General features: G+C 38.3%; 1 protein-coding gene across 1 annotated transcript in view; it reads left to right on the top strand.

The window, feature by feature from the left end:
• Positions 1–24,415, top strand: part of LOC122793553 (cytosolic phospholipase A2 gamma-like) — a 679,208-nt gene that overhangs the window by 7,073 nt on the left and 647,720 nt on the right. The window contains exon 2 of the mRNA XM_044061702.1: positions 9,329–9,363. Within this exon, the coding sequence (XP_043917637.1) occupies positions 9,329–9,363 (35 nt within the window). The remainder of the gene's footprint in view (positions 1–9,328; positions 9,364–24,415) is intronic.

Consider the following 24,415-nt stretch of genomic DNA (forward strand, 5'->3'; position numbering starts at 1 on the left):
CTGTGCCACTGTCGAGCAGAGCCACAGAAGTGATCCCCGGGGTGAATTTCCTATTTCCCATCCAGTCATCAAAATTTTTCTTGAAGAGTGCTAATGAGGAGCTTTGTTTGATATAGATAGGTAGTTTGTTCCAGAGTATGGGAAGTCTCTGGGACAGGAATCTATCCCTCCAGCATGTTATATTTATTGTGGTGACAAAGCTTAGATCCCTAGAGCATGTAGCTCGAAGGGACTGGGATTTCTTTAAGTGGAGCATGTCCAACAGTTCTGGGTTTGACATAGCTTTGTATGTTAGGCAGAGATCGCCTCTAAGTAGGCGATATGCGATGGAGTAAAGCTGGAGATTTTTGAGACGGTCTGCATACAGCATCTGTTTGAGGCCAGTAATCCTTTTTGTGAGGTATTTCTGTGGTCTTTCCAGTTGTTGTAGATGTCTTGGGAGGTACATACCAGAAGGGGCGTTGTACTCTATAATGGGTCTAATGAGTAACGAGTAGAGGGGAACAATGACCTCTTTTTTCCTGGATGAGAAACCTTTTGTGATGAGGTGTGCCACGTAGAAGGATTTCCTGACTACTGTGACGATGTGATTATCAAAGGAGAGACTACTGTCCACCTATGTCCTAAGGTCTCTTATCACACTCTTGGCATTAAGTTTACTACCGCCTATGTGGTAGTTCATGGGTACACAGTTTTTACCAAAGGGGATGACAATGCACTTTTTGGCATTGAGCTTGAGGCCATGGCTTTGACACCAAGCATCTGTCTCAGTGAGGCTCTTTTGTAGGATGTCGACATCATTAAGAGTTTTGATTATGGATCCTAGTTTGCAGTCATCTGTGAACTTCGTTAGCCAAAGACCATCTGTGTTAGCCTGTGCTTCAGAGAAGTAGATACCAAACAGAAGAGGACCCAGGACTGAACCCTGTGGTACTCCACTTGTCACTGGTCTGAAGTTGGATTTGGAGTCTGCTACTTTCACAGTGTAGGTTCTGTCAGTGAGCCAATTGACAACCCATCTTGTGACATAGGGATTTATACCTAGTTTAGTGAGTTTATATATAATTCCAGAGTGGGGGATGGTGTTGAAAGCCTTGGCAAGATCTAGATAAGCTGTGTGAACCACCTTACCCTCGTCTATGGCTTTGGTGACTGCTTCAAAGAAGTCTATCAGGTTTAGGAGACATTATCTGCTTTTTACAAACCCGAACTGAGTGGGGTCCAGAGTTTGGAGATTACAAATGTCTTTGTTTATAAGTTCCATGATGATACATTCGGCCTTGCAGACCAGGCTCATCAAGCTAATGGGACGGTAGTTCCCAGGGTCCATGGTGGCTCCCCCTTTGTGGAGTGTGATAACCATTGCTGTGCACCATTCAGTGGGCACAAAGCCTGAGGTGAGGCTATGATTGAACATGATACTTAGGTAGGGTGCCACTTTACTCTGCAGTTTGTGTAGAATGCAGCCTGGGATGTTGTCAGGTCCCATGGATGCTGTGTGCTTGGCTTTGGAGAGGGTGGTTTTTACCTGTGCAGCCATGATTACAGGAACGTTGCATTCTTCCTGTATAAAGATGGGCCCTTTAGGGAGTGAGGGGGGTAAAGTTAGCACTGAACCTATCTGCCAGGATGTTGGCAATATCAGTTGGTTCTGTATATTTAGTACCATTGTGCTGTAACTCAGAGCAGATCTGAGTGTTGCCATTGAGATTCTTGACATAGCTATAGAATGCTTTGTGGTTGTCTTTAAAATCAGTGGCAATTTTGTTTTCATAACTAGCTTTGGAAGATTTTATGAGGTATCTCAGCTTCTTACTGAGGCTGACCATGGAGTTCCAATCATGGGATTTTACTCTTTTTTGCAACAGTTTCTTTCTTCTGTTGTAGAGTTTGTTTATGGCAGAAGACCACCAGATTGGCTTCATTTTTTTTGAGGATAGCATCTTAGTTCAGTTAGGGATAGCACAATCAATGCAGTTGTGTAAGTGCTTATAAAGTGCAATTGTGTAGGATTCAGCAGTCGTACCTCTACTGTCCATCTGCATGGGTGTCATGAAGTTTGCCACTTCTGTCTTAAGAAGCGTGAAGTTGGCTTTGTAGAAATTCTTTGCTGTAGTTTCCCTAATGGGGGGTGGGGATGTGATGTGGATGCCTAGGGTGATTAGCTTGTGGTCAGATCAGACCAATGAGGAATTGACCTTTGGTGTGGAACACCGGTCACCCATGTTGGTAATCACCAGGTCTAGGATATTGCTACCCCTGGTAGGGGTGTAGATAAGTTGATCCAAGGTGTTGGAATTTATGAATTTATGAATTCCAGAAAACATTGAGCAAAAGAGTTGGCACATGAGTAATTTTCCAAGTTAATAGTGAGGTAGTTGAAATCGCCCATTATTAGGGTGTTGGGTTGTACCCTAATATTTTCCAGTGTATCTAGAAATGAGAAGTTGGAATCCTGGGGCATTGTGGGGGATCTGTAGCAAGCTACAATGTGGATTGCAGTCTTGCCCAGAGTTAGTTGCACTTGGATAATATTGGATGCATATGCTGAGCAACTAGCCTGGAGGTGTGGATATCCTTAATAAATATGGACACGTCTCCACCTTTAGTGTTTCGGTCCAGGTTAGGTGGCCAAAAGATGTGGTATTAATTATAACCTGGTAATGCAGGGGTGCTCTCTGGAGCCTTGAACCAGGTCTCTGACACTGCACAGATGTTGATGTTCTCCATTTTAAGGAGTGCCTCGAGTGAGTGCATTTTGAGGTTTAGACTTTTAGCATTAAGTAGCATTACCCTCAGATTTTGCTTGCTTGTACCTGTTACAGTGGTGAATTTGTCATTTGAATCTTGCCTACAAAAGGCACTATAGGGGTGGCAAGTAGCCAGTATCCGGAATCCCAAGGGCGGCAGGTGCAGGCCATCTCTGGCAAAGCATCATGATCTGTCGATCATGTCATCCCAGGCAGACAGATACTGGATCCCCTTAGAATGACACCAGAAGCTTAGCCAATTGTTGAAGTCAATCATTGTGTCCTTGTACTGTGGTACCATTCTGAGTGATGGCTGGATGCTACTCAGGGCTAGGGTCAGACCTGCCTGGGCTACAAGATCAGAGAGCTCCTCTATGTTTCTTTTCATGCAGTCCAGGGGGGTATGTCTCAGGTCATTCACACCAACATGGACAATGACAGAGTCATATTTGTACTTGTTGTGGAGTGACCTGAGTGTATGCATTATGTGGCAGATCCTGGCACCTGACAGGCAGCTGACAGTAACTTTCTCCTTGTTTAGCTTGGTGAGTGAAACATCAGTGTGCCTGACTATAGAGTCACCTATGACTAGAGTGCTGGGTACGTTGTTATGCCTTATTCGCTGTGGTTGAGTGGCACACTGAGTTTGTGTCATTTGGTTTATGTTGGGGGGTGGAGGTTGCATGCGTTTCTGCTTTGGAGGGCTCTGTTGCTTGGGCAAATTTTTATTGAGAGCCTCTGCGAATGTAGGTGTGTGTTTTGTGTTTCTATGTGTGTGTTTTGGTATTGTAAGTTTTGAGGGACTATGTGATGAGTGTGGTGTGGTGCAAGTGTTTACTTTCTCCTCTTGACTGTCTAGTCAAGTCTTGGGTGAAGAGAGTTTTGCTTCCAGTTTGGCTATATAAGTGCATCTCTCACAGGTTGTAGTGTTAGGTGGTAGGAGGAGACGGTTGTCTGTGTACATGAGGCAATCGCTGCATTGCCCCAAGATGCCCAGATTCATCAGGTAGACAGGAGAAAACATCAGGAGCTGACCCTTAGACATGCCTGGATAGGTGCTTATTTATTAAGTACTAAAAACTGTTTTCCTCTAGATAAGTAAGGAAAGTTGAGTTTTGTAGTAATTAGTAGCTTATTTAGTGCTTACAATGAGTTCTGAACAAGTGCTGAGTTCAAAAAAACAGATTTTAGTGCTAAAACTAAAAAAACTGACTAGTTCTAAGGGAAAATTTGAAGAACAGATTTTATGGCACTGGGAATAGTTTAACCCTAGCTAAGCAGCGATGCATAACGTGTATTTTTTTTTTATAACAGTAGCAAATGAGCATACTGATTTAAACAAATAAACCAATTAACCAATAAGAGCTAAAAATTGAGCCCCGTTTCAGCAGTCTTCGATCAGACAATTTCTAACTGCACACTCCTGCCACTAGGGTGAAGAGGAACCTTCCCCAAAAAAAGATGGCCTGGATTAGTGCTCAAGTTATACAAACAAGGCTAGATTCAGTAGGTCTGAATCTAGTCTATGCTACAGTAAACAAGGTATACCAATTTCAGAAAGAAACAGTTCAAATAAGCAGGCACAATAAGCCTCTAACCAGAAACTCCCAGCTCAGAAGGGCAAAATCTACCCTCTCCTCCCACAAGAGTGCAGACCATCATCATCATCATTATCTTCTTTCGGCTGTTCCCGTTAGGGGTCACCACAGCAGATCACCTGTTTCCATTTCTTCCTGTCCTCTGCATCTTGCTCTGTCACACCAACCACCTGCATGTCCTCTCTCACCACATCAATAAACCTTATCTTAGGCCTTCCTCTTTTCCTGTTACCTGGTAGCTTCATCCTTAGCATTTTTTTCCCAATATACTCAGCATCCCTCCTCAGCACATGTCCAAACCAATATAATTTTGCCTCTCTGGCTTTGTCTCTAAACCTTCCCACCTGGGCTGACCCTCTAATATACTTATTCCTAATTCTGTCCACCCTCGTCGCACCCAGTGCAAATCTTAACATCTTTAACTCTGCCACATCCAGCTCAAACTCCTGCCTTTTTGTCAATGCCACTGTCTCCAACCCATATAACATAGCTGGTCTCACTACCCTCTTGTAGACTTTCGCTTTCACTCTTACAGGTACTCGTCTGTCACAAATCACTCCTGACACTCTTCTCCACCCAGTCCATCCTGCCTGTACTCTCTTCTTCACCTCTCTTCCACACTCACCGTTACTCTGAACTATTGACCCCAAGTATTTAAACTCATCCACCTTTGCCACCTCTACTCCTTGCATCCTCACCATTCCTCTATCCTTCCTCTCATTCACACACATATATTCTGTTTTGGTCTTGCTGACCTTCATTCCTCTTCTCTCTAGAGCATATCTCCATCTCTCCAGGGTCTCCTCCATCTGTTCTCTACTCTCACTACAGATCACAATGTCATCTGCAAACATCATAGTTCACGGGGACTCCTGTCAGATCTCGTCTATCAACCTGTCCATCACCATTGCAAATAAGAAAGGGCTCAGAGCTGATCCTTAATGTAACCCCACCTCCACCTTAAACGCATCCGTCACTCCCACAGCAGACCTCACCACTGTCACACTACCCTCGTACATATCCTGTACCACTCTTACATACTTCTCTGACACTCCTGACTTCCTCATACAATACCACAACTCCTCTCTAGGCACCCTGTCATATGCTTTCTCTAAGTCTACAAAAATACAATGCAACTCCTTCTGACATTCTCTGTACTTCTCCATCAATACTCTCAGAGCAAACATCGCATCTGTAGTGCTCTTTCCCAGCATGAAACCATACTGCTGATCACTAATCATCACGTCCCTTCTTAACCTAGATTCCACTACTCTTTCCCATAACTTCATGCTGTGACTGATCAATTTAATCCCTCTGTAGTTACTACAGCTCTGCACATCATGCTTATTCTTAAAAATCAGTACCAAAACACTTTTTCTCTATTCCTCAGGTATCCTCTCACTTTCAAAGATTTCATTAAACAATCTGGTTAAATACTCCACTGCCATTTCACCTAAACACCTCCATACTTCCACAGGTATGTCATCTGGGCCAACAGCCTTTCCATTCTTCATCCTCTTCATAGCTATCCTTACTTCCTCCTTGCTAATCCATTGTACTTCGTGATTCACTATCCCTACATCATCCAACCTTCTCTCCCTCTCATTCTTTTCATTCATCAACCCCTCAAAGTACTCTTCCCATCTCCTCAACACAGTCTCCTCGCTTGTGAGTATGTTTTCCTCATTATCCTTTATCACCTTTACCTGCTGCACATCTTTCCTAGCTCGGTCCCTCTGTCTAGCCAATCGGTACAGCAGACCACACCTTCTTAATGTAAAATAACTGGCCCAAAGCTCAAGTGTTTAAACCAGAACTAATACACTTTTAGAATAACAGACACTAAGCCTTCAATCAGCAACTCCCACCTTAGAAGGATGTAAGCTGCCTGTCCTGCCACAGCAGTGTAGACCACAACCTTCTTAATGTAAAACAACTGGTCTGAGGCCCAAGTGCATAAACCGAAAGCTTAGAATAACAGTTACAATTTAATCAGGCTACTAACAAGCAGTAGTAAATGCAGCAGAATAACTGCAATTAAGTACTTTTAAGAAAAGGCAGCAAAAGCAAAATAAAGTAATAAAGTAGGAATAAACACAAATACAGTAAACGCAGATGAATAAAGTGCAATTTTTTTTCTAAATAACAATAGAAAATTAGCAAACTGATTTAAATAAATTACCCAGTTAACCAGTAAAAAGCTCAAAACTGAGCCCTGTTCCAGGAGTCTTTAATCACATAAGTTCTAACTGCACATTCCTGCCACTAGGGTGCAGGGGAACCTTCTCCAAAAAAGATAGCCTGGATCAGTGCTCAAGTTATACAAACAAAGCTAGATTCAGCAGGCCTGAATCTAGTCTATGCTGCAACAAACAAGGCACACCAATTTCAGAAGAAACAGTTCAAATAAGCAGGCACAATAAGCCTTTAACCAGAAATTCCCAGCTCAGAAGGGCAGAATCTAGCCTTTCCTCCCACAAGAGTGCTGACCACAAACCTTCTTAATGTAAAATAACTGGCCTGAAGCCCAAGTGTTTAAACTGGAACTAATACACTTTTAGAATAACAGACACTGAGTCTTCAATCAGCAATTCCCAACTTAGAAGGATGTAAGCTACCTATCCTTTCTGCAGAGCTGGAACTGATTTCCTCAATTTCAGCTTGCAAACTGTGTGGATCATTGAAAATCAATTAGCCAAACAGGCACTTCTACCCAATGTGCTTGCCTGGTTAACAAATGAAATATAGCTTTTAAGTAAGGTTAAAACAGTCAACATGAACTGTCATTGTGGTGGCGTGTTCAGACTGACATGTTCTACTAATATGCAGCAGTAAAGGCAAAACTTTGTCACTGCAACACATGGAAGGGAAGGAGATTTTGTTCTATGCTGGTACATCACTTTGTGTACTGCTCTTTCCATATGGTCTGAATAGCATGATGAATCTGGCCTTTTCCTGTTGCCTCACATAGGATGCAATGGGCAGCAACAATCTGAGGTGATTTTTTTGAATCCTCTTGATATGGTACTCTGACTCAAAATTTCCCAGAAATATCATGTCAGAAGTCCATAAACTCTGAACAGCAATATTATAATTTCACACCACATTGTCGGTAAAGTTATACTATATTTATGTATTGCTGTGGTAAGCATACCTCTTAACTGTCCAGATGTTTGCCTCTTTTCTGTTCCTCATAACAATTTGTGGTTTTCTGTAAAGCACTGATGAATGAAGTCACTAAATAATGACACACATTTGAGTTTCAGGCTTTATATCATTCAGAAATCCTGTTATTCTAGCAACTTTCTAAGTTTATAAGACCGATATTTCAATATTTAAAAGTCTCTGTTGGCTTTGTCCAAATTTCTTGTGTTAAGAGGTTGAGATGCATGGTTGGAAGATATTTCTTAATATCAACATTGCATGATTTCAAAGTGAAAATGAGTCATGGTAAAACCTAGAATGTAAGATGTGGTATGTGACTTGTCACTGTATGTTAAATATAGCAGACAGAATGAAATGACAGAGTGCATCCTTTAATTATAGTCAGACAATGAAAAGTTAGTTAGCAAGACCTCTCAGAGGTGATGCTTATGATACTACACAACTCAGGGTTCACCTACGAACAATCAAAACACACTCCTTTGACTAACTGGTTCTAAAGATGAATATCAAACACTGGTTTGTTAAAAACACAAAAAACACATTTATGTTGCATTAGAGCAAGCCTCCTGCACCTCCATGTAGGGGGCCCCACCTTAACTCCACTTAAAAATTATATATACCATCTCCATAGTTACACCACAGAGGAGAAAAGGGGGAAATCACTGAAAAACAATCTGTTAGCACACAGAATAAAACATATTGTGTGAAACTGACAGTGATGTTAAATTTTGAAGTAGAGCTACTTATTCACCAGTGCTGTGATGACCTGCAGTTATACAGTGACTCTATATTTGTGTTGTTATTCTTAGCCTAAACCTGCTCAAGTCTTAGCTTTTGCATGTCCTTGGTATTGTCTTACTGATTATATGGCATTGTCAGTCTGTCTCTGTAAGCCATGTTATATGAATCCTTATTGTACTAGTCCTTACATGATGGGAAAAAAAAGGGATGGGAAAAAAAAACACCAAAAGTGCATGCAGAAGAGCGAATATGAAACATCAACCTTCTTCTTTAAACTTCTTTTTTGAAGGTAGACAAATCCTTCTGCACTCTAATGTGGGAGCAAGCCCTCCCTTCACCTACACTATCTCCAAGATTTCTACATCTTGGGAAAAAAATAAATATTCCAGGAAATGGTGATCTTGGGATTGGTATATAATCTGTCTGTATTTTCATCCATTCAGTCTCCACATCTCGGTAGTTAACAAAGTGGGTCCTGAGAGTTCAATTACCATTCACGGTGGTGTTCTGTGGAGGTCATAAGCTTTAGCATATATTTTGCAGACTTTTGGTTTTATTTTCAATGTCTCCTGTTGATTTGCTGCAGTTTGCCAGGTAGAATTGTGCTAAATACGCATTCTTCTTTATTGGCAGAATTTGGGAAGTTCCAAAAGCTCTCTTTTTTTTTTCAGACTCCATCATTGTATACTATAGATTTAATACCATGGATGATGTGAATGACCACTTGGAACCACTTGTTTTAATTTAACAGCTGGTAGACTGTAGTACAATGTATGAAAAATATAAGACATCAGAGTCACTGGATGGAACACAGATAATAATGCAAAACTGATCCAAATTAAAAATCCGATGCAATGATTCTGCTTTTAGTACACACTGGTAATGTCACATAATTTATTTTCAAATAACTCTGATTTATCACATTGTAACTGGATCATGCATTGTGCTGCAATCCTAAGTATTAAAGAGGTGGAGCTTACTGAGACAGACATTATATTATGTATAATACAGTTACTATGCATATAAAAAAGTGCTTTAATTTGATTGGTTTCATTAAAATGTTTTGCTTTCCAGGATACTAGAGAACTACACGAAAACAGAGACACCAGGTAAATATTTTTATAAATAATTTGAGTTGTCAGTGGATTGACATTTCTTGTAAAAGAGCACTTTATGATGAGTTGTTCAGATCAGAAAGTCTCAACATTAACTGATCATGGATTCATGCTATCAATAGTTGGGAGGATATGGAAGAAGAATATCTATATCTGCAATGTAACAAAATCAACTGTGTCATACAGCTGTTATTTCAATGTGCTCCAATTCTGATGTAAGGGTTTCAGTTATATCCTGTTTGAAAATGGAAGCATCATCATGAGCATTGAGATCACAGCTGAAAGCTTCTCGTTTTTCTTTCTTTATGGATACAGCTCATATTCTTTGTACTGAATTATATAAATACACTGGTCTCTGCATAAGAACTTTATTTAATGCAAAATGGACATTTTTCGAACTGAACCTGGAAGATGTTTATAAACTCAACTGAAAAAAGTTGGGAATTTCCATGGTCTCTTATTTATTTATTTTTGAAATATAAAGAATAAAGCATTCTGCCTAAGAGTAGTGTTACAGCTAACTGTCTCAAAGTATAACAGCTAAGAATCAAACATATTGCATATAATATTATTCCACCATTGTGAAATATTCTGCAATTGTATTAAACATGATTAACATATATAATTCTATAGTTCTTATAAGTCAGTGTTCCTGCTTAATATCAATTCCAAGATATATATGTCCATCTTAAAATATGTTTTGTATCACTTCTTTGATTCAAAATGATGAAAAATGGAATCATTGCTATTCAGCAAAGTCAAGATTATAGGAACAGTTCTAATAGCTTCTGATCATGCAGAATATAAAACACTAATTTTAAATAACATTAAATAATAATTATATATTAGATATTATAATGTATATGTAATATTCATATATAATATGACTTTAATTGGTTTATGGGATGACAAAGCTTTGATTCTTTGGAATGAAAGCATTTACTTAAAACTTTAGAGATCACTGGTTTTCCTTTAAAATTGTAGATACAACCAAATATCTGCACTACAATTCTACAACCTGTGTTTATTAAGGTATTACTTTTCTCAGGCTATAAAATGCAGTGAGGTAGTAAACAATGTTGCTTTATGTGTATGCATTTGTTTATTGTAGCTGTCAAGCCATTAGCTATGCCTATAAGGCAAAATATCCAGACTAAAGATTATGATGCTGACTCTGGTTGTGAATATAAAACATCCTTATTTATAGATGGCAGTTTGTGAAAATTATGATTTGAAAGATACAATAATACATCTTAATCATACTCTAAAATACCTTAGTAATATCTGTAATACGAAATGTAATAACAATGAAACCAATCCAATCTTAATTAGGTATAAACTTAACCCTAAAATTAAAAACAAATTTCAACCTAGGTAGTCCTCCAAGCTCTGAAATATTTGAGAACTGAGTTTTTAAACAATTTAGATCCAATCACCATATTTAATTATGATAACATTATAACAAATATTAAAATATTATAATTAATTGCAACAAAACCTGTTTTTTTTCAAGTATACAGAACATTTGAATGAGATTATATTTATTTCCAAAATGTATGTGCTATCCAGGCAGCTTCTTGACAAGATATTAAGAATCAAGTTAATATACTTCTTTCTTCTATTCTTTGATATCACAAAAAACAAGGATTTTGCTAAAATAAAAACATATTAGACCCTAGGAACACTAGGGTGCATCTGCTAATATATATAAAGCAATGCCCTTTTAGGTATATGGTTCCTATAAGGTGATTTGAAAAGATAATCATGAAATTAATACATTTGAAATTATGTTGTCTCCATGTGTATGTACACGTGGAATCCAGATATATAAATATCTTAAAATAGTTAAAAAAAAATTTATTTTCCAATATATTTCTCTAAAAAAGTTAGTTTTTTACTGCATTCCATATTCAGAGTTCATTAGAATTTGCGGAATCGATACATTACTTTTAAGAACAAATTTTCACTTTGTCCCGGTCCCCTTCAATAACGCACATCACACCAAATGACATTTGATGACCTTTATTAAATTTCCATAACATAGCTTTGATCACCAACTTTATTAATTACAACTATTCATGATATAATTGATTCTAAATACAGCATAACATCCCTGTAATGTTAATCAGGGCAGCGTACCGATTCACCCCTGCCCCAGTAAACAGCATCCATACCTCTACTCACTTACTTTATTTAAGAAGCAGCATCCCATCTCACTTCATACACCATTCATTGTAATGTTAATCAGGGAAGCGTAGCTACTCACCCTGCCCAACAAGCAGGGTCCATACCTCTGCTTGCTTACTTTACTTATGAAGCAGCATCTCAACTCACTTCATACACAATCCCTTGAATTACCTTCCACCAGATAAGCAACATCCTTACCTCAGCTTGCTTATCTATTCAGCAAGCTTCCTCCAACTACTCATTTTCCTTTCCTCAGATCCTTGAAATGAACATCCAGACACCAGAGGGGGAACAGAAGAGGGCAAGCCTATCCCTCTTCTCCGCCTACCCCTACTGATAAATAACCGTACTCCCCACCAACGAAAAGAGGGGGGGGGGTTGGTGGGTAGCAAGTTCATGCCAAAATGTGACTCCCCAGACTCTGGAACAGATTGCCCATACATGTCAAGCAGAGTGCCTCTTTGGCCCTCTTCAAAAGGAACCTTGACGATTGGATGGGAGAAAGGAAATTCACCCTGGGGATCACGTCAGTCGTCCTGCTAGACAGGGAAGTAAATAGTGTGGGAAGAAATAGCTAGGGAATTGTTATGGCTAGGCTTGTATAGGTCCTAGGGCTGATAGCCTAGTACCAACCTATGAACCTATGAACCTATGCTAAACTAGACTAAACCTCTTAAGCCCCTCCCCATCATCTCATTTCCTCCCAACCATCCCTGCCTCCACTTAACCCTTTCACCTCCTCAACCCACTTAAATCCCCTTAATATTAACTTACCCCCCCCCCATGAAGATGCCCCGGGACAACTTTGTTGCCAAACTTCATTTATAATGGTTTTGTTATTAGAATAATTGCTTAGGTAGTATAAATAAATTTACTGTCAAAACATAAAAAAAATAAATGTTAACTTAATGAATGATTATTATCTAGAAATTCAAAATGTTATAAATGTTATCAATAATAAAATGCAAGGTATTCCTTTTTCAGAGAAAAAATATCACTATAGTTGTTAACTGTTTGAATATGAGATTTAATAAAAGTAAATAATGGATGTTATATAGGAAATGTATATACATTTTTAAACTATCTTAACAGTTTACTCTTGATTCTTTCTGGAATAATACTGTCAGTTCTTTTCCCCATTTTCAATGATAAAGTAAAATTTGATATTCTGAAGTCACCAGCTAGGACTACTTCTTTTCCCTCCCACCTTCCATTTTGAATTTATATATTTAAGTGGCATTATTAGCAAACATAATCATAATAAGATATCAGTTATTCATTTAGCTATGAATTCTGACCCTCAGCTAAATATGTTAGATAGAAAATGTGAATGGTACACTGAGAGTTTGATTATTTATTATTTGATTGTTGTTATGGACTCAATATTAACTATTTTAGAAATGGGTTTTCTACTTGGCCTTTTTACTCAATATAAAAGCAATGTTGTACCCACTTAGGTGAACTAAATTATTCTGCTAGACTTAAGAATTAAGCACGATCATTAATCATCATTGTTCCATTGTTAGGCCATAAAATTAATTTTCACCTTAGTGGTCTTAACATGCATGTAGTTTGTTCCATTAATCATGGTACTCTAAGTGCAATTATACTTTGTCTATAGTTTCAGACTCATAGATGATACCATTTTTGATCAAGGGCATAGTATTGTGAGAGCTAGAAATGTATTTTCCTTATCAGTTTTGAAACAGATGTCAAGATTTCCATATGACATTTTCTTTGATTCAGTGACAGTGTTAATATTCTAAACTCATCAGAAGAAATGAAGTATCCCTTTCTTTTTAATTCTATTATTTCTGATAGTCTTCTGATCTTCACGTTTTTCATAACCTTCATTTTAATGAATGTTAAACTTTAGTAACATTCTGATAACTATGAAGGTCTTAGTCTCAGGACTACTGTTGCTATTTAAAGGGCGCCCAGCAAGATGTAGCTTAGGGACCCTCACAGGTGTTTTTCCTACATCACACTAATATACTTCTTGCCACAGACATTGTGTTTTAATTTATGTAAGGCAGTTTGAAGTGATACAGACACAAGCATGTGTGTGTGTGTGTGTGTGTGTGTGTGTGTGTGTGTGTCTGTGTGTGTGTGTGTGTGTGTGTGTGTCTTTGTGTGTGTGTGTGTGTGTGTGTGTGTGTGTGTGTGTGTGTGTGTGTGTGTGTGTGTGTGTGTGTGTGTGTGCATATGTTAGTGCATGTGTTTTGTGTGTGTGTGTGTGTGTGTGTGTGTGTGTGTGTGTGTGTGTGTGTGTGTGTGTGTGTGTGTGTGTGTGTATCTATAGAGAGAGAGAGAGAGAGAGATGCATATACATGAATCCTGCTGAAAACTGTCCAAGTCTGGCTTTCTTGTTATATACCATCAGTATCACTTCTTATACCCTTTGATGAAATTTCCTCACTATTAGTACAGTCATTTTAAACCCATCTTGAAAGCCTGTATAATGCACTATTAAACCTTTAACTCAGATTTTCTCTTTCTCCTAAGTCTCCCTGTCTATGTCCAGCAAACCTCAGAGATTCCTACCATATAGTAACGCATACTAGGTACACCCCACTGAGGCTCAGGCTAGCTATTTTAGAGCAAACAAAAGATAAGTAAGTAAGTGATGCTTGTCCCTACTGTCCCATTCTACAGCCTTCCTTAGCATAAATTTCAGGGTTTTAATAAAGCACTTCATCAGTCCATTAGTTTGAGCTTGGTACAATGAAATTCTTTACTGTTTTGCTTTAAAAAGCTGGTGCATTACCCTGAACATAAATGAAGTTCTAGAGTCTGGATGTATTTCTTTGTGCAGCTCATCATGGAAAAAGTAACACCATCTCTTTGGCTGCTGTCATAGCATCTGTTTGACTATCCATTCAATTGGGACCTCAGAAATAAGCATAGGTGTCAGTGAACTTCAGAACACAGTATGTGGTGCAGTCTTTCAGATTTTCTAAGCATAATGCAATCAATTCTCAATGATGTATATTATTATCAAGATAATAATAGTTTGCTAGAATTCTAGCTTTAGCTCTGGCCATACTCAAGTGTCCTCCCAAAATTGAATATGTGTTAGTTTGTATCAAATGTGTTCTAAAAACGTTTGGAACTAGCAGTCGGTGTTGTGTGTCTCTCTGTCTTTATTTACTCTGTAAAGTAATTCATTTTTCAAATCAAACTATGGGTATGATATGGTACTAGGTCTCCTTTAGTAGCATGGCTTGGCTAAATGCATTGTCCTGTCATTGTGCTTTCATAATATTTTCATTGCTTATCAGCAAATCTGTGAAGTTAGGAATATTTTTGTCAGTACTGTGACATGAAGTAAAATTTACCTAAAAAGCAGGTATAGGTCTTTCTTCTCCTCCTAGTTCTTTGTATTTTTTTTCAAATACAAAAGACCTCATTAGCCAGTGATTATATTCTGCTTTTAGCAATTCCTTAATTTTTACCATATTAACTTTTATTTCTTCATGTATATACTGTTGAGAGCCATGCTTCTAAATAACTTCATGTTTTAACCATGCAGAGGTAAACCCAGGGCTGTGTTTAGGTTTCTTTTCTTTTCCCAATGAGTTTGTTACTAAGGAGTTTCCCTTTATGTCTGCAAACACACACACACACACACACACACACACACACCCTTCTCTATTTTAGTGATGACGTCTGTTGGCAATGTGCCATATTGTGTTTTAAGTGATAATTCCTGTCAGACTCTCTAGTAACTTCTTTCTCTAACTTAAAAACTTTGTTTTTCTGGCAACATACAAGTTATCCTCTGCCTTTTTGTCAAAGCCATATTTTACTTTGTTGTAAAGAATCTATACCTTCCTATATTTACTTCTTTTTTCAAACCTCTTTTCTTGGTTGAGAATCAATATGTATGCATCTCAGTTAAACAAGTCTTAAGTATAGTTGCATTACAGTATGCAAAACAGGATTAAAAAATAGCAATTTGGGAGAATGAATGCATTTTGTACCCTGATGAAACCATCAGTGCAGTGGGTAAAATTCAGTGCAACTCCTTTACAATGAGAAACAGGCAAACCCATATATATATATATATATATATATATATATATATATATATATATATAGATAGATAGATAGATAGATATGTGTCTACTTTGAAATCCTGAAATTCCAGAAGCATGAAGATGAAACCTCAAGACGACAATGGCGAAACTTTACCCAGGCCAAGTAAACACTTGCCCAACACAACACGGAAACACACCACACTATCATTTTTTTCATCTAATGTAACAGTACTCCCCAACTCTATGACAAAAACTTTAAGAAGTGTTAAATTAATCCCCTCCCACCTATCAGAAAAGCCAAACCCAAACTTTTATCCCTTCTAAAATACCATGCACCCCTTCTTTTCCACAATGGCTCAAAATATTGTCAACCAGTTTCATTTACATGATGTTATATCTAACAAACATATATCATGCTTTTGCCCTAAACACCATAATTGCATAAATTATCTCCTTAATCATTTTATACTGCTTACATTAAGATTTAATAAAATTAATAAAATTACCAAGCTAGTGAAATAGTTATTAAATTCCCATAATCCTTGGACTAAGATGGAGGACCAGCCTGCTTGTCCCCTCCTGTTGACAGCCTCATAGCACTTTTTATCTTCAGCTATTGTAACATCTCTCTGATGCTTTTAGATAATGAACATTTATTTAGTACATTTCCTGACCTGTACACTATTTTGTTTGTGGCAGATGCAAATATTTAACTCCCATGGAGACCTTACTCTCACAAAAAAAAAAAAAACACAGAGCAGCATGCACTCCCAAAGTGCTTTAGAACAATCCACTATAAAGTGTCTTATGCTGAGTCCATAATGGTATTATTATTTTTTTTATTTTTATTTTAACATTTGCTGGCCAGGAAAGTTTGTCTAGGACAGAGTCTATTTTCAGTGGATGCCATTGGAGAAATGTTCTAGACACATGTCTTTGCAATGTTGGAGGAAACCAGAGTAGCCAGCAGAAAACCACACAAACACAGGGAGGACATGCAAACTCCACACAGAAGGCACCCCAGGCGAGAATCAAACCGGAGAACCTTTTGCTGTGAGGCAACAACGTGGGATGAAAGTTTGGGTTTGGCTTTTCTGATAAGAAAGGGGAATTAATTTAACACTTCTTAATGTTTCTGGCATAGAGGTAGGGAGTACTGTTACATTAGATAAAAAAAAAAAAAGACACAGACTGCATCATTCATTGGGTATGTATGCACTTGCTAGTGTGACATGGAGAAAAGATTTGTTTGCAAATATTTTTATGTTTTGTTAATAATTGTAAATGTAATATAGATGTGGATTTTAATTACCAAAACCTCCAAGATCCATGAAAACTAGTTCACAGAGTATATCATCACACCACGTTTTTGTGCAATTAAAACTAAATGTCACCAAGATTTTACTCATAGGTTCATAGGTTCATAGGTTCATACTAGGCTATCTGCCCGAGGGCATTTACAAGCCTAGCCCATAGTTTTGTGGCTTACGCCACCCCTTTAGTATGGGGAACTATAGCCATTATTTTGCTGTGCCTCTGTTGAGCAGTGACACTGAGGTAATCCCTGGGGTATATCTGCATTCCCTGTCCAAAGGAAATATAGCTTCAGCAGTGTCAGACCACAGTCTGAGATGACAAATGGCTCCTCTTCATCCAACAACCAGTCAGAGTGTCATCTCTTAAACTGCTGGAACTTTGTAATCTTTCAGTATGTAAATAGCCCTCATTGAAATGCATAGCAGTAGTATATACATTGCCCACAATATCTGGCATCTCTATCTTCTATGAAGTTCACTTGCTTCCCTTCCCCCTCCATTTTCCTTACACAAAGCACTGTCTAACACTCTGTCAGGAAGCATAGGTGAATTCCACTGGTGCCCTGGTCAAGTTTTCTATAATCAGTATAAATATTACCTTATGCCACACTTGACAATAATCTACCAACTCAGTGGGACTAAACCAGTTAACAAAATATAAATATGAGCTGTGACTACATGCGCTGCCTGAGGATACCTACTTGGGTTTGACCACAGCACCTAATACCACTACATCTATGAAGTACAGAAGCACAATTCTCTTTTTTTATTGTTGCACTTAAATTAATTTGTGCTATAACTAATTTTATAAAGCACTCTGTCATGTTTTGTGCTGTGGTGGATTGCTGCATTTAGAGCTGGTTTAGCAAGTCATCTTCTGGTGAGATGGGGGTGCTGAAGTTGTTCTGAATGAAATTTACTATTAGCAGCAAACACAGTGTGTCATTTGGTCCGTGTCATCTAGTCTGTTTGTTCAGTCTCATTGTACTCTTAGATATTTTCACTCTTCCTGGCTGGCCTGTGACTACATGAGCACACCTGATGGATTTGTCCTCAAAACCGTACTCCAAGACATTTGCAAAATGTGTATAGTCCAAAGCATGGTTGCAATGGTGCTGTAAAAATCTCTTATGAGGTGGATTCACCTATGACACTTCTTCATTGAGTACTAACCCACATGCCTCAATGAAAAAACACTTTTCAGTTGAACACAGTTGTGCACTGTTGCAGACAAACAAATGCAGTTGTGAACACTTGCCCACAGCTGCTGAATGCACTTGCTAATAGTAGCCATAAACATCTAGTGTAATGTTTCTGGTCTTGTTGTAAGCATAGTCTGGATTGTCTCATTTCATTGTTTTGTTTGAAGTTGGGCATTCAGAGCCTAAGTCAAGTCATTGCTGAAATCAGTAATCTGTCCTAACCCTTTTACTTAGCTGCTATTGTGTCATCCAAGTCAAACTGATAGCCAGTGTTTCTAGCATCCATATTTTTTCTCATTACCTTTAAACTTTTGTATTCAACAGTTGCTGATGATATTTGCACTATAATTATAAATCTTTCCTGTTGCAATTGCAGTCGAGCCTGATTGTTAGCATGCTATACTCAGAACGTGTACTGCTGTTACTTCTATAGTGTCAGCCAGTTTTTAACTGCTGTTACTGAATCACTGTGATTACAACCAATCATTGTACTTGCCACTCTGGTACTCTTGACTGCTGCTGATCACAGTGCAGTTAAAACTCTTTGCAATTGTGACAACCAATCTTGATTGCTGGTCATCATATCGTAATCACAAATTGTGCTACTGATGCAATTGTAATTGTTAACTACTGATACTGACTCAAGGTGACTGCAGCCTTTTGTTCTTGTTCTATTTGTCACTGCGATGGTACTGACTCACATTTCTCTTTTTTTAATATATATATATCCCTACCCTAAATTATACTACAGTAGTGATCCTTATACACTGGACATTACAAATTATGATATCATAGTCTCTCACTCCATCTATTGTTTGTCTGATTGTACATGGCTCCCTGACACAATATAACAGCTGCCTCATGCTTACTGAGAATTATTTCCTTTTTCCACTAGATGAATCAGTATATGACAGGTGCAATATCTTGACAGCACTCACCAGGTTGTTGGCACTAATACCCACCTTACACAAACATGCCCACCTTCTCCTAAACTACTAAATAAGCCTTCTTGCACTCAGCAGTCAAGAAATCCCTGCCCAAATCTTACAGGTCTCCTAGACAAATGTCACGTATACAGGATACTCAGTGTTATACTTACAAGCAAACAAATCTCATAGTCAAGCAAACAGTAGACATACAAAAGGGGGTTACTTAATTAGTGAACCAATACCCTTATGCCAGCAAGGCAAGTCAACACATCTGGTAATGTCTTGGTCATAGGTGACTTTATAATGAGACAAACAGATGCATCACTCACCAGGCTGAGTAAAGGTAGGATGATGGCAAGCTGTTTCTCAAGTGCCATGCTCCTCCATGTTACCAGAGCCCTCTAGTTCCTTCAACCTAGGTACACATATGATGTGGTCATTGCATACATGGGAATAAGCAACTTGTTGCATGCCTCCTTAGATCATATGACAAGGGATATTGTGGTGCTCTAAGAAAATGCATCTGAAGGTGTTGTGACACTAGTAATCAAGAATGATGTCACAATGCAAACAAAGGATAGTTGGCTTAAACTATTATCAGCTTGGTACAAGATGATTGACAGCCCTGATTTCCTAAGGACAGCCTGCACCTCTTTCCTTGTGGATTTTGTGCTTTTGCAATCCATGCATCCATCATCAACCCTTTTTCCCATTTTTGCACATGGGATCGGTGTGAAACTTCAACAGTGATAATTAACTATAGCTAAGGTTTACACTGCCAGGTAATTGCTAAAGTTTTTTCTTCCACATAGTATCTGTTTTGGTAGGGTCAGTTTCCTTAAATACCTACATAATCAAACAAAATAAAGACCATATGAAGGTAGCACTACTTAATGCTAAGGTCTAATTTAGAATTTGCACTCTTCCCATGCATGCTTGGCACTGGAAAATACAGATATCCTAATAGTTACTAAAACATGGTTTTATTGTAATAACAGCAGTCTCACAATGCCAAGTTTTAATGCCTGCCACTCTTTTAAACCCAATATGGGAAATCACTGTAATGTTGGAGGGGTTGTGTCTATATTGCTAAGAATCCAAGCTACATTTAGACTCATAAGAGGTGGACAATGACCTTGCCCTCCTCTGTATCATATTTACTGTCAATATTATTCTGTATGACATCATAACCTGCTACTGTATCCCGTCCATGTTATTAGCAGCCCATGAAGCATATCTAAGCAGACTGAAGTCCCACTCCATTGGTTTATACTGCCTACATGGACCTGACCAAGGCCTGTGATCTCATCTCACATTCTGGAATTATCAACAAGTTAATCAGGGTGAATGTAAACACCATGATACTCATTGGATAACTGTCTTACGAAAAGATGCCAATCTATCAGTGTTGGGGGTGTTTGCTCATTGAAAAAGAGTCATCACTAGTGGTGTCTCTCAGAGACCGGTCCTTGGGCCACTTTTCTTAAGTATTTACTTCTCTAATGTCAAGGCCAACTGTGGTTGACCTAGTATATTGATGACTGCAAACTTAGATCTGTCATAATTTCCCCAAAATACTTCTAGATTCTCCAGGAGACCCTATCATGTGCAAACAAGTGGTGCCTGGATCATGACCTTAAGCTAAATGTGAGAACTTTAGTATTGTATCCTGTGGCAAGCATGAGCATCCATGCAACTACCACATAGATGACACTCCATTGAAACCTGACACAGATATTAGGGACTCAGGCACATTCATGGGCAATGAACTCTCCTTTCACCACCATGTGTCCGCTTTCATTAGGAAATCCTTTTAGCCAGCCAGATTGATTACCATGGATATATCTTTTAGGTCGATTAACTAAGTTATCATTCCTTTGTACCACCACTAGGAATCAGTTCACAACAAACCAAGACCACAAAACAACAGGATGGACAGTATTCCAGAGTACTGATAGACTTTATTAAAATAACAAACAAACACATGAAACCTCTAGTGCCTTGGCTGTTAAGCCTTTACAGAATATACCATCTTTTTCCTATGTTTCCCTTAAATAAATCAATTGTCCACTTAGGCAATTAAAACAAATAAAACTTAATTATAAAAACATTTCCAGTTGCATTCCATATTAAGACCACCAAGGGAAAAAGTATTGAACTTTAAAATAAAAAATGATTCCTTTTTCCATAATTTCCTCTTTATATCACTTGCATTTATACATTTACCACCTATTTGCTCTAAAACAGTAGCTTGTAACTCCTGTGGATTGCCATCATGGAATTTTAAAAAATGAAGGGCTGTTCCACCCTACCCTTTTTACTGTCCCTAATATGTTCTTTCAGGCCAGTCATAAAACTTCTCTTAATCTCCCTATATAATTTTTTTACACAGACATCTTAGTCCGTATATCACCCTTTCACTCTTACATCCAAAAACACCTTTTACCTGAAACTTCTTACCATTAATTTCTGTGAAACTATTAACTATTGAATTCACAGCATTTACATTTCCCACAAAGGAAAGTACCTAGCAACTTAGGCTCTTTATTTCACTTTGTCTTAGGTAAACTGAAACTACCACATACCACAAAATCTTTAATACTCCTTCCTCTCATATAAGAAATTTGGGGTAGATAATTGGTACTAAAAGTTATCATTCCACCCTACTCCTTCCTCATCAGATCCATAATAGCACATAATGCTCAGTTTAGTATGTACCTGACTAAATACAGTATATAACTCAGTTTGAAAGACTGCAGTGTTTGCACACTAGGATAGTTAAGGACATGTTCTCCTTGTGCTAAACAGACCACCTTAAAGGACTTTCTTTCTTCAATATTTCCTACAGACTCTTGTGGGATTCTGCCTAACCAATAAAGCTTTGAATGATGCAGTAATGTGTGACCTCCTACACATCTACAAAACAAGCAACACTTTAAACACTCACTCAGGCAATCTAAAACGTCCTCTTTATATTACATATGATTTGTTAGTGAGATAGATATTAATCTCAAAGAAACACTCTCTGTTATGAAACATATTTCCCTTAAAAGTAAAGTGAAGAAGCTCCCAACCCTGTTTAAGCACATCTTATAGAGTTGGATGGAAAACTGTAAATTCACCTCAGGTCCAGCCACTCGAACCCTCATTAAAAGAGACAAAATTAAGTAGTAGTTATTTATGTCATAGAGTACAACAAATTAGAATTTTTATGCTAAGCTTCAATCTGTCTACCTTATGAACAGCTTAATATGAAAATATATATAATATATAAATGAATGTATATATATATATATATATATATATATATGTGTGTGTGTGTGTGTGTGTGTGTGTGTGTATAATATATGTATATATATATATATATATATATATATATATATATATATATATATATATATATAAATGAAACTTTATACTGTAGCAGATAACTATCATTTTTATATTTCTTTATTTGCAATTTCACCAAACAGGCATCAGCATACATAATTAATTTTTAATTAAATGATAGTCTAGAAGTATATTTAACTCAAAGTACCACAATACTAATTTATCGATCAAGTTCTATTCTGCAATGGCTTCTGCCTCACTTTTAAATTTTGAAAGATTTATGATCCACCAATTTTGCTATGTCAGTCATGCAAAGTTGTGGCTTTTGACCTGACTCCTTTATGAATGAAAGTGTTACACCACCTTGAACATACAAAAGTGGGGAAAAGTACAGTTTTGTACCTACCATAAATGTAGATGTCCGATAGATATGCAACTCCAGTCCTTACATATGGGTTGTCCTGCCTCAGGCAGCCCTCGGTCGGCCGGATTCCAAAGTCTGGGTCCGGCGTCGGCTGAAGTCGCCTCCTCCCCGACGTCAGAGCGGCTGGGGTATAAAAGCATCAGCCGACGCCATCTTCCTCAGTGTTTCTTGCCCCAGATGCCAGGTGCCCTCCAAGGAAGGCTAAATTTAGAACTGGATAAAAATTCCAGACATACACAATAGCAATAAACAGATACACCATAACAGATATCCCCAGCAAAGTATAAAAGGAGGGAAGTGGACCCAATACACAGAGGGGTAGGAGGGAGGGAAAACCTGACTGCAGTTGCATATCTATCGGACATCTACATTTATGGTAGGTACAAAACTGTACTATGTCCTTCAAGAATGCAACTGCAGTCCTTACATATGGGTTGAATACCATAGCTAAGCTGGGGGTGGTAGGCTCTAAGATAAAGATGGTGTAGCTAAAATGCCCTGCAGGACTGCCGAAGCAAAGCCTACTCGGGATCTGGAATATAAAGGCAGGTTGTAGCGCTTGGAAAATGTATGCATGGAGCTCCATGTAGCAGCTTCTAGAATGTCCTTTGTAGCCACCCCTCTTAGGAAGGCTGTAGAGGTGGCTGTAGCTCTGGTGGAGTGTGGCCTGATATTGGCTGGCACACCCTTTCCATGGAAAGAATAACAGAATCTGATGCAATGTCCAATCCATTTTGAAATTGTTTGTTTGGAAATTGCCTTTCCTTGCACTCTAGGAGCGTATGCTACAAATAGTTGGTCAGACTTTCTGTTGGCCTTTGTTCTGTCCAAGTAGTAGCGTAGCTGTCTGTGTATGTCCAAAGTGTGCAGCAGCTTTTCCCCTTTATTTTGAGGATTGGGGAAGAAAGTAGGCAGGTGAATTGCTTGATTTAGAGACACCCTGGATATCACTTTTGGCATAAAAGAAGGATTGGTTCTTAAAGAAACCCTGTCCTGATGAAAAATGAGAAATGGAGGTAGTGCCATGAGGGTCTGTATCTCCGAAACTCTTCTTGCTGAGGTAATTGCCAACAGGAAAACTGTTTTCCAGGAAAGAAATTGCAATTCTGAAGATGATGCTGGTTCAAAAGGAGGAAGAGTTAATTTTTCCAACACGAAGTTCAGGTCCCATGCAGGCACTGGTGGTTTTCTGGGAGGTTTGATATTCTTTATCCCTCTTAGAATTGTCTTAGCAAAGGATGTGAAAACACAGGTGGATCAGGGTTATATTTTGCTGAAATTGCTGAAGCGTGTATTTTTATGGAAGAATAAGAAAGTCCATTATGCAGCATTTCTGCCAAGTATTCCAGTATCTGTGGGATGCTCATTACTGATGCATCCTGACCCTTGTTAGTATTCCAGATGTTGAATCTCTTCCATTTGGCTGAATAAGTCTTTCTGGTGGAAGGTCTGCATGCTTCCAATAATATCTGTTGAACTTCCTTGGAGAGAGAGATATGGGGAGAAGTCATGGAACCCTCCAAGCTGTCAGCTGCAGAGTTTGCAGATTGGGATGAACCGTCCTGTAATTGTGCTGAGTCAAGAGTAGAGGCCATTGAGGTAGGGGCCACGGCTTGGT

Source organism: Protopterus annectens, chromosome 2.part0, assembly GCF_019279795.1.
Source record: "Protopterus annectens isolate FY-2018-M chromosome 2.part0, PAN1.0, whole genome shotgun sequence".
Classification (NCBI taxonomy): domain Eukaryota; kingdom Metazoa; phylum Chordata; order Ceratodontiformes; family Protopteridae; genus Protopterus; species Protopterus annectens.